The sequence below is a fragment of the Lepisma saccharinum genome, chromosome 27 (genome assembly GCF_977018435.1).
Source record: "Lepisma saccharinum chromosome 27, izLepSacc3.1, whole genome shotgun sequence".
NCBI classification, from domain to species: domain Eukaryota; kingdom Metazoa; phylum Arthropoda; class Insecta; order Zygentoma; family Lepismatidae; genus Lepisma; species Lepisma saccharinum.
The window spans coordinates 18,090,531-18,103,369 of NC_139255.1; the positions used below are offsets into that span (position 1 = coordinate 18,090,531).

Here is a 12,839-nt window from a genome sequence, read left to right on the forward strand (position 1 = left end):
TTCATTTTAACATAACATGCTACTGCATATCCTTCTGATAAGAAAATGAAAAGTATTTGTACTCATTGAGAGTTATCGCTTATTGACAACAAGACTGTTAACAAATGGAGAAAAAAAGTATCTTATATGTTTCTCTTCAGCACCATAGCAAAGTAACATTGGTCCACAGGTGGCATCCACTTCATCATATATGTGAGATCTGACAATTTTTCTTTACCTGTAATTGCTTCCTCTCTATGTTGGAGGTTCCAATAGATGAATACATAGGAGATGAACATCGTGCCATTTGTCTGGTAGTCACAAAGACCGGAAACAAAGGAGATAGAACTTTTTTATCCCAACTTAAAACTTCATTTGCAGAGAGTACTTTTTTACCCCGTTGATTTCTTTGAAACTAATATACTTCGAAGCAAGATCTTTACGGAGTACAAAGACTGTAAACCAACAGTCTGTTTAAGGTCACAAACTCATTTTCGCACAAAAGTGTAGATAGAACCTTTTTACTTTAAGGTCGCGAATAGTAATACACAAGAATTCGATACCCCCTTCAATTGAATGTTCAATTCCCTCTAACTAAAATACCCACCATAATCTAAGTCCTAGAGTTGGATACTGTCCCCACAACATTTTATTCAGAATCCCCCCCAGAAACCATGTACCCATTAAGGCCTAGTATGTAAGAATTGGATATACCCCCTCCATTTGATAATACCCTAAAACACTTTCTTTTCTTCATCTAATGGATTAAATATGGTGCATTTAGGGTGTAAAATGTTTACATATATTTTGGGAAAATATATAAATGTTGAATTTAAAATAATTTTAGGGGTAAAAATCCCCTCCAAAAATGTTGATGGTGCAGCCTGCAGAAATATCTGCACTCCCCCCCCCACACACACACACTGTGGGCATGCCTAGATATTAATGCTGACCGAGAAGCAGAACTTTACCATGCCATATACTTTTGTTGTTCTGTAGCTTTCATCATATTAACATTCTAAATATGGGGAAATTATTATTTGTTTATATTATTTGGATACTTGTAATTTACTATAACTTTTCTGCCACTCATGGCTAATTACAATGATGATGAAGGGACACTAACAAAGAACACCAATGTCTATGGAGATCAAATCTGGGAACTTAAAAGGTGAAATTGAAGGTCGATCACGTTATGCACTGGGCCATCAAGTCAGCTATGGGGAGATTATTAGCCAAATTACTAAAAATATTATGAACTTTCTTGTACCAAAAGCCACAGAATGTAACTTGACAGCATGACTTGGTTTGCATTTCAGGGCATGGGATTTTCAGGGCATGGGATTTTCTGGGCACCTTGTATATCAATGCCTTCATTACATTAGGTCATTGGTTATGTATCAGCCCCACAAGGCCAATGCCATGCCTCCCAAATCACGTCATGTGTCGCCCACAAATCATGTCATTCGTCCCCTCAAACCATGTCATAATTCCCATAAAGCATTTAATTACAACAGTGTGTCTACTGAAAGAACCTTTTTCTCTTAAATTTTCTGAACACCATACTTGATCTGCCCCAAAAATCTCCATAACCTTCCCTCCCCCGATTTCAAAATATTATACTGTGCAACAAATGTTTAGCTTCCTGGATTTCATGTGGTCTTTGTGATAGATGTGCACTTACTAGAAAAAGATATGATTCACACATTTATATATCACACACAGTTTCTGAGAAATTAGTAATTTTCTTTTTGAACTGGTCAGGAAATAGTGGTATGGATAGGAATATTTTGTTTTATTTGTTGGCAACACTGGGAATTTTTCCATATGTGGCAGAAGTGATTTGTGTGCCACTATGTCTTGGAAGTATACATTGACACTTTTTGTTGAAAAATGTTGTTATGTGTTGTAGGATCACACTTTATTTGGATATGGAAAACATAGTGTAATATTAGTAACATAGATTAGTTTGAGGTAGCTTATTGTTTTCTTACTATTGTTTTCACTGTGTGAACAATAGTAAGTTATTTTGTTTTAAATGTGGAGAGTTAACATTTATTGCCCATCACTCTAAGACCCAAAATCGTTCATAATAACGTAAGAATTGATGTTTATTTGTTAAACTGTTCATATTTTTTTAATTGTTCAATTTTTGAAATAACAAAAAAAACTAGTGCATTGATTGGTTAAATGTCATAAATTAAATTATATGAATATGCATTTAAACAGTGCTTGTAAGTGGAGAATAAGATAAAACTTGTTTGCTAATGGATATGTAAGTTTCAAAATAATAGCACACAAACCTATCCATAAGAAATATTATTATATATTTAAACTCATCTCTTGGTCTTGTATGTAGATGTTACCATCTTACAACTTTTAAGGAGAAGAATTACATTTCGAGGCGTAGATACACGATCTCTACTTTGCAGGGAAATTCCAGATATTCAAATGTGCCCCAATCTCCCCTACAATAAAATTATGCTTTTTTTGAAGTACTTTTCATGAAATTGTAATCTACTTTGATATGCTGCTTGGCATTCCATTTAAAGAAAGTAAAGTTGATTTCAAGATTGCCATCATGATCAAAACATACCTCAACATATTTTCTTCCTATCCTATATTGCGTATCCATATTTGTATTTGTTTTAGACCCTTATTGATCATCCTGCCTATGAAAGTTTTGGAATTGAATTCTACATATTTTGTGTGTGTATTCCGTACTGTAAATTCTGTTTACTGTTTTCAGTAGATCAATATGTGTTTTCAAATACCTATTGTCTTCAGTTGATGAACTGTACTGCTAATGTTTTCTACTGTTTTTAGTAGCCCAACTGTGTCTACTGTGTTCCTTCAAACTACTAACTGCTCTAAGATTAAGTTATTTCTTAAGATAGAGTTCTTAACTTATTAATTAAGATATATCTGACTTCGGTAGTAATCATTAGAAAAAAACGTAGAAATTTAGTTCATTTACTGTTTTTCCAATGCACTTCTATATCACTGAACATGTGGTGTCAAGAATGAAACTACCTATTCTTGGAGTCAATAGATGATTTTATAACATATTGTAGCAAGTATTATACAGGGTGGCTCAAAAAGTCACTTAACACCCTCAGTACAAGGCCACTGCAGCGTGCAACATAGAAATGGTGATGACCAATCATTATCAGGCCAAGGGGGAACCACATTGATGCCACCCTCGTGCTCGGTGGCCATCTTGATGTCTGCCATCTTGAATTCAACTTCAGAATTTTAAATGGGAAGGGGGTGATATGATATATCAAATCAGGCTAGAATTTCACGAGAAATGCAATGGTGAAGGGTTTTTCGACGTATCTTCAACCAGTAAAAAGTTAGGACTGACTTCTTGTACCAATTTGCTCCTTTTTGAGGTGTTAGAAAAATGCCTTAGAATTTGTTTAGTGCATCGGTAATGCATTCGAGATCAAAGTGATGTCTAGGGACAGAAGTTCGCATGCCATTGCACACGATTTTAATCGAATACTTCCACAAAGAGCTGCACATTATGAATGGTTGTTGTGAACAATTTACAGTGTGATGCTTCCATTGAATTAAAATTCATGAGGAAGTTCATAAACAAAATTTGCGACCCTTGTCATCTGATAACTAACTTTGGACAGAAACTGCTTCACAACATTCCCATAGTGTTCTGGTGTTCCTCCCTATTGAGAAAACTCTGTAAAAAGTACCTTCTTCCATAAGCAAGGATGAAAAAACCCTGTTTATTTAACAAATCCAAGTAGCCCTAATCAGAGCGGTTATATAGAAATAGTGAATGCTCTTATAGCAAGGTTCCATTGATAGAAAATTGACTAACCAATCGTGTTCCACACAGCACGCCACACCATTAACTTACCAGCATTAACCACTCAGCTTTGATCTGTCGAAAATGGGTTATCAGATAAAAAGCACTGTAATTGTTTGCAACAACCATTCATAATGCACAGCTCTTTGTGGATGTATCCGATTAAAATCTTGTGCAATGGCATGCGAACTTCTCTCCCTAGACGTCTCGATGCGTTACCGATGCGCTTAACAAATTTTAAGGCATTTTTGTAACACCTCGAAAAGGAGCAAATTGGTACAAGGATCCAGTCATAACTTTTTACTGGTTAAAGAAACGTCGAAAAAACCTTCACCTTGCATTTCTCGTGAAATTCTAGCCTAATTTGATATTTCATATCATCCCCTTCCCATTTAAAATTCTGAAGTTGAATTCAAGATGGCGGACATCAAGATGGCCGCCGACCATGCGGGTGGCGTCAGTGTGGTTCCCCCTTGGCCTGGCAACGATTGGTCATCACCATTTCCATGTTGCGTGCTGCAGTGGCCTTGTACCGAGGGTGTTAAGTGACTTTTTGAGCCACCCTGTACATTGTTTTTTTAGTACAGTAGCACTACTGTTTAAGTACAGCAGCTGTACATTAGATGTACAATTGATTTTCAGTATATTTCATTGTACACAGTAGTAGGCATTTGAAAATAGTAGAATTTGGCTACTGTAAACAGTAGAAATTTCCAGCAGGGTTTAACACAAATATTTCATATGCTTGAAATCGAAAGTTTCATCATTGTCAAAATACATCAATTTACTTTTATGTCTTGATCTTTTAAGAAAATGAGGTAAATATGGTTTTCAGTCTTAAAAGTTTTTCTTCTTTTTCAGGGTATACCTGGTCAAAGGGGCGAAACTGGGCCAAGAGGACCTGAAGGACCAGCAGTAAGATCATTGAATATAATATATGCATTATCTTTACATGGAAGTCTACTTCAGATTATTTAAAGCTTGTTTTCTTGTTCTTGTGTGCTTAAAGTTAGATTGAAAAACACACCTTCTGAGCCATCTTATATGAGAAATTGTGCATTTATGACCAGTCTTTGAATATTTTAGTAAAATCGACTAACTTCGCAATACTTTGATACGTGTTTAGGGTCGATTTTAGAGATTTAAAATTTAATTAGTGTAATGAGTTAAACTGAGACTTGGAAGCAGTATACTAGAATTTTGCGTTGATGGAAAATATGGTATAATCTATACAAATCTAATATTGCTGTCATATTTCAAGATGTCAGTGATATTCTCTGCATCCTGCCTTAAAACTAGTTTCTACTTATATACTGACAAAATTTGATAAGTTTCAAACTTTTTTGCAGATAATTTTCTCTTAACAAACAAACAAACGAACAAGACCAATAACAAGATACAGAAGAACTTCATGGTGTAATGCTTTAATACATTTGTTAATGAAAGTAGCAGTCCTTGAATAGAACAATTAGAAATCCAAGCTTACATCTCAACCAATCAAATAACCCAGTACTTAAACACATAGCCTAAATGTAAACCATCAAAAACAAATTTCATGATTTTTAACCCTGGCAACAAGAACTCTGATAACCTGACAGTTTGCTTAGATGAAAATAAAATAGAGTTTGGTAACCATGTAAAATTTCTAGGATTGATCATCGATGATAATTTAAATTGGGCATGTCATTCTGACTATATCTGTGATAAACTCACCAAAAATCTTTATATATTAAAAATCCTCTCACAATATAATATCAAGGAAATCAACATGAATCTTCATTATGGTCTCATTTATCCTTATTTAGAATTCTGTATTACGTACATACAAAAATAGTAATCACACTACAGAAAAGGGCTATTAGATTTATGTTCAAAAATACCATCCAGATCCACATGCAGAATTACCTTTCACAGAAACAAAATTTATTTTATTTAAGTCTTGGATTATACTGCTGAAAAACAGCTACATGCCTAATACAGCAGTTTATGATGATATGTGACATATATATAATATTACAATTAAAAAAATAAAAAGTGTACTACATGATAAATTTAGTAAGATGACCAATTTCGTTAAAAATATAAAAAAATACAAATTTAAAATGTAAAAAGTATAATGCAATCACTTATATTAAAAAAAAACATGGTAAGGGTAAAATTACACATGTTATTTTCATAATAATAGGTTACTGGGCTCCAGTGGATTATGGTATTGGGATATGAGAAAATTAAAATACCTATTATTTCTAAAATAAGAAATGACAGAAATTGCAGAGCAGTTATTTCAAAATACATAATGACTAGTCTTTAGTGTAATTTTAGATAATAAATATGGTACATCATGTTTGATGTTGCAAACATAATTGTAATCGTTAATATTTCTTCTTTCCAAGAGACACGAAATATTGTTTGTCTAACAAATTATAATATTCATAATGACACCTAAAAAGCCTGAATTTAAAGTACAAAAATGAAACAAATATTTTCTGTACATTTTCAAGCATGATTTTCATATTATTATTGCATGCAAAATTCCAGGTTGTTGTACTGTATTTCAAAATAGACATTACATACACAGTAAATTACAGAATTAACAATAATATACTGTTTCAATTTGAACATTTGTTGATTAAGTGGCTGCATTTCTTTCTATCTTTTCTTGCAATTTCATATACATGATCTTTAAAAAGCAAGCCTCATGTCTAAAACGACACCCAAATCTTTATTAACTTCAACACTTTTAACTGCACATGAGTTTAATTTATAATTATGACTGAATTTTCCTTGTTAAACTGACTGAATTTTCCTTGTTAAAGTGATAATAGAGGATTTCTCTGTATTCATTACAAGTTGGTTATTAGCCACCCAGTTACTGACTGCATTAAGATCAGATTGCAACTGAACATGTCTATCGTCAGTGTCTATTTCAGTGTATATCTTGATATCATCAGCATAAAATATATATTTAGCATGCTTGATTACTTTAGAAATATCATTCAAATAGATAGCAAAGAGAAGAGGTCCCAATGGAGATCCCTGGGGCACTCCTTTGTGTACACGTATTTTACCTGGAGTAAAAAATGTTGATTTAATCCTTACACACAAAGTTCTATTACAAAGATAACTCATGAACCAAGCACAATATCTAGGAACACATCCATAATTGTTGAGTTTCTGCAGTAATAAATTATGATAGACACTATCGAAAGCTTTGGATAAATCAAGGTGTATATAACATCTAGTTGACTCTTGTTACAGAAGGATTGAAAAGCATCAATTACCAGAACTGATAGATTTGTGCTTGTTGACATTCATTAATTATACTCTTAGTATTAAAATATATAGATTTGTGTATAAGAGATTCGAAGATCTTACTAAAAATATTAACAATAGCAATTGGTCTTTAATTAGAAATTTTGCTGTTGACAGTTATATTCTGAATTGGCACCTCAGTTACTTCCTTCCATAATTTGGAGAAGAAGCCAGTTTTTAATGACTTGTTGAAAATTAAGCTCAAGACAGGTGCAAGTCCTTTGAAAATATAATTCAGTATATTGTAGAAACCAGAATAACTTCTAGTTTTAATTTTTCTTGAAGACCTCAATTATATCTTTCTCACAGATTACAGGGGGAAATATAGGATTAAAATACCAATCAGATTCCTGACGATCAGTGTCTTGAGGTTTAGAAAAATTACCCTCTAAATGCATCAGCAATTTCCTTCTTCATTCATGCAATATTTTATTATCAGATGTGACAAGAGTAGATAGCTCGGGAGGTTACCTATTAATTAGTCTCCAAAGATGGGTCTTGTCACTAGCGAAACAGGTATTTAAATAATTTTAATATCTACACTTAGCATATTTGATCTTTCACTTAACTTCTTGGTTTTAATGTACTTATAATAAAACCTTTTTTTCTTGTTAAACATACGTTTTATACTACATGTTATCCAACTTTGTTTCTTTTGATACACCATCTTAGGAACATTTCAGTTTACAGCTATTAGTACAGAAGAGTGTAAGGACTCGATAATCGTATCCAAATCATTCGAAAACTCAATAGTTGCAAGATTACTCTTTAACTCATGGTAAAAGTGTAAAAGGTTGCCCTTGGTAAAATTATATCTCACAGAGGACTGATCAAATGACAAATTTTCAGTTTTATGATAATTCCTATCAGTAAAACTTAGTACAAGTAATAAAAGAGGTGGGTGGTAAACGTTCACTTTGTATATAGCAGGAATCTTTGTGTCAACTTGAATTATTGGCATATTGCTGAGCACAGGATCATGCGTAGATAAAGGATTATGGAGGTTGTATGGAGTATTATTTTGTTTACAATGCAGAATGCCACATAATTCCATGATTTTGAATGCTTTATGTGAACAATTGGCCTGAGGAATGTTATTTTCATAATATTCCCAGTTGAAATCACCTAAAATTATTAATTTGTTTCTACAACACAAGAAATTATTAATAACTAGATCAATATAACCAGTATACCTTGCCGTATTTATGTCAGGTGGTAGATAATGCAAACCAATAACAATGTTTGTACATGAATTAATGGTAAGTTTGACATTCAATAACATCAGAATAAAAATCCAATAATTCACACGGAATTTTAGACGATATTATTAAAGTGCATCCACCACCTTTCTTTTTAGAGCTGGTAGAGGAAGACCTGTCCCTTCTCATAACTCTGTACTCACTGGTTAAGTTATCAAAATAACTCCTATCTTCATACATCCATGTCTTGGTTAATGCATATATATATATATATCATAATTTTCAGTAATCATATTTCTTTCAAGATTATCATATTTTGGCTTTGTATTGACACCCCTAACATTCTGACAATAAATTGAGAGAAAATCTAATGTAGAATCTATGGCAAGTTGTAACCAAATAAAAAAATAAAATACAAAAAAAAAATGTGGAAATTAGAGAGAAGTACTCCATCAGGTCACACATTCGGGTCAAGCAAGCAATCTGTATTTTCAATGTTTGCAGAGACATAAAAAGAGGAGTAGCTGTCGTACCTAGTTTTCATCTTAACACATTTTGCAATAGATGATTCCAGGGAAGATTCAAGAAAATTACGACGCTCATCAGCTGTAACTTCTGAATCCAACCTAGATACAAAATAGCTTTAGGAGGAGAAACTTTGAGCACAACTTTCATGTAGGGAGAAGAACTGCAACCTATGGTGATGTTCCTCTTACCACGGAAGACTTACCAGATAGATTTAAAAATTACTTCTTTGTTAGTGTTTGCTTTCTGGAATGATTTACTTTTACCTTTCTTTACAACCACAAAGCAATTCTCGCTGTTTACATTTACCTGATTACAATTTTTTGAATTAGCACTACCAGGATTCTGTCCATCAATGGGGTACTGAGTGGCAGACAAAAGAGTTGGGTTTGATGTTTTGTGAAATTCATTTGTTTTCTCAACCATGTCAGTAGGTGAGACTTGAACTTGGTTGTTTTTCGCTAAAGCAGCTTCTACATACGAAGTTGGTCTGCTGAAAATCAGAAGCTTTGAGTAAAGGGACATATTTTTATCTCTAAGATTTGTTACTTGCAATGTAAGGGATAGCGTAGCTTATCAACAGATTGAAGTAACTTAAACAAAATGCTTTTATAACCAGAGCAACCATTGCAGGAAGAAGGAGAATCATTCAAAAAATTATCTGCAATATACGAGTCTTCACAACCTATTGCAACTCTTCTTTCTTCTTGTTCTTTTTTCCTAAAGGGTAGATTCACTTATTTCTTTTAAACATTTCACACACTTGTAGCTACTTGTACCAGAACTCAAATACACTTCACATTCAGATTTGCCAATTTTCAGACACTTCAGATGATATTTCGTAATGCAAAGAGCACAGTTCAAATACTGCTGTTTCAGAAAAAACTTCTCGTTGCAGGAGTCACATGATTTTATACTCGCTGTATACTTAATGACGAGACACAATTTAGAAATGAAGAAATTCATGGACAAAGAAAAAACTCCAATGTCCAGACTAACAGATTAACTCTGACCAACAGATCACCACATTCTGCAGGTGTAAAATTCCACATCACACTTCTCTCTTGGCTAAAAAATATCACTCCATTAGAGAAAAAATTGCAGGTCATAAAGGAAATACCTCACAGACAGAACTCTGTATGACATAATTGAACTGTAAATTAGATTAGGTACAATTAATCAGCTGTTACAAAGAAATCCATTAATCTCATAGACCTCATTGTTTCTAAATACCAGGTAACCAAGAAAGTTCATGCGGTTTTAGTACAAAGAAGAAAAGGTCCAAAACAAATGTGTTTACCTTATATTTATTCTGCAAAATATCCACCATCCGCTTCTACAACCTTCTCCCATCTTTGTACAAGCCTGTGGATGCCATGTTTGAAAAAGTCTTTGTGTAGGGCCGCAAAAAACTGCACCACCGTGTTTTCAACCTCCTCGCAAGTTTGGAAATGTCGATTGCGCATATGGTTGTCCATAGACAAAAAAAGATGGTAGTCTGATGGAGCGATGTCGGGTGAATACGCTGGATGTGGCAGAAGTTCCCAGCCGAGAGAAGAAATCACCTCCAGGATCATCTTTGCTGTATGCGGTTTAGCGTTGTCTTGGTGGAAAAGAACACGCTTCCTATTCAGTAATGCAGGTTGTTTTTTTGCAAGCTGTTCGGTCACTCTTTGCAATTGCGCGGAGTACACCTCTTTGTTGATGGTTTTACCACTTTCCAGGAACTCATAATGCACAATCCCAGCCGTAGTCCACTAGACACACAGCAGCACCTTTCGCTGATGAAGAGCAGGTTTTGCAGTTAAAGGTATGGTGTCATTTGACGATAGCCAATGGTATGAGCATTTCTTGTTATCGTACATTACCCACTTTTCATCACACGTCAAAATGCGGTCCAAAATTGGACAGTTGTTGTTCCTAGTGAGCAAGGAGGTGCAAATGTTCAGTCGTTGGAGACGGTTCGCAGCAGTCAGCTCATGCGGGACCCACTTACTCAGTTTCCATGATTTGCCAAGCTCATGCAAGTGCACACGAATTGTTTCAGCACTTACCGCAAATCGTTGAGCGAGTTCCTGACATGTTTGACTTGAATCCTCTTCAATTGCTGCCTTCAGTTGGTCCACATCGAGAGATTTCGGTCTGCCCGATCGAGGTTTGTCTGCCAGTGTCTCATCGCCACTCGAGAAGGTCTGAAACCACTTTTGCGCTGTCCATTCACTAATTGTACCTTCTCCAAACGCTGCACATATTTTTCTTGCTGCTTCCGCTCCTTTTGTGCCCAACTTGTACTCATACAGTAAACACGCCCTGATTACTGCATTCGACACAGCCATGGTTCACTGCGAATACTTGCTCCCGAACTATCGACTGCGACCTGTTATCTACGTTAGCCGACGTGCCAAGGAATGAGCTTTCCGCCAATCACACATACATGTACCCCTGGTGGCTGAACTGCGTACTACCCCACGAAAACTACGGGCAGTTGTAAAAACTGCATGAACTTTCTTGGTTACCTGGTACAATCACACATAAATTTAAGGAATAATATATCTTTAATTTAGAAAAATCACACATATACTGCACATTATTTTTGTAGATATACATGCTTACAATTGTTTGTAGTAGTGTGAATGTAATGTACCATTAATGTAAACTTCTATATCACATATGTGGACTATTTAAAAAATCTTTTATGTTCTTATACTGAAATATATCTTATACCATAGCTAATTTTATACTTTCAAGTATCTAAGGATATCCATACCCATGAAAAAATGGGTCAACAGATGAATAAAGATTATGATTATTATTATTATTATAATTTATAGGATGACAACAAAGAGAGCAATGTAGAAATGCAAAACTTTACCCCACAATAAAATAACTCCTCATTCCACTTGGGAATTCTAATTTTATTCATATCAGAAATATTATGTTACTCTTACACATTATGAGGTTAGTTACAATGATCCTTGACAGGATACAGGGGGAGAAAGAGGAGATTGGGGGCAAGGTGGTCCTAAATGATCTCATGATTTTCCTGGAAATATCAGTATTTGTACAGAGTTATGCACCATGCATACGGTATTACATTTTATAATTTGAGGTCAATGTCTAGAATATTAACAAGACGTAATCAAAATTCTTATAAGAAAAAATACAGTACATGTTAATATATTGGGCTAATTTTCCTAATATGAGGTATACAAAGGGTGGAAATTGATACACAATGTACTGCCACAAAATGATATATTTAAGATTCAAACAAATAAGACAGGGATATTATACAGAGCTAAAACTTTGCAACCAGAGAAAACTATGCAGCATTCAGAGGATTGGTGCATCCTCTCACTGCCCTGCAAATAGCTCCCTGTGTTTATATTATATTTACTTGTGTGATTCTTTTCTCTTTTGTAGGGCCTAACAGGGAAACCAGGACCTTCTGGCATTATTGGCAAACCAGGATCGAAGGGCGAAAGAGGAGATCGAGGGGAAGGTGGTCCCATAGGACCTCGTGGTCTTCCCGGAAGTGTTGTGAGTATATTAATGTAGAGTTATCAACCAGCCAAGTGACATGCATACTTGTAAATTGTTATCTCCTCTATAGGCAAGAAAATTTCCAATATATTCCTGATTTCTGCACCATACTGAAATTTGGTTTCTATGTAACTCATTCCAAATTGTTGTTCATACCTGAAACTGTAATAATTAATGTGAAAGGAATTGAAAATTATCAGTGCTTTAAGCAAATCACTCTGCTGATTAGTGTAAACTTGAATTAGTGTAACTAGTTGCTGTGAGGAAGATATGTTACTCATAATCTGATTGAAATTTACAATAAGATGGAAGTGTAATATAAAGTATAGAACTTATATATACTTTATAAACATATATAGCACATAGTATCATAATTTTTAGGATTTAGGACGTTGGAATGCCATAGAATTAGGAGAAAAATAATAAATAAAAGCAATAATAAGTAAAATATCTGG

General features: G+C 34.3%; 1 protein-coding gene across 1 annotated transcript in view; it reads left to right on the plus strand.

Moving 5' to 3' along the window:
* The window catches only part of LOC145980178 (uncharacterized), a 310,650-nt gene that overhangs the window by 256,227 nt on the left and 41,584 nt on the right, over nt 1-12,839 (plus strand). The window contains exons 18-19 of the mRNA XM_083113212.1: nt 4,670-4,723; nt 12,265-12,381. Of these exons, the coding sequence (XP_082969338.1) occupies nt 4,670-4,723; nt 12,265-12,381 (171 nt within the window). The remainder of the gene's footprint in view (nt 1-4,669; nt 4,724-12,264; nt 12,382-12,839) is intronic.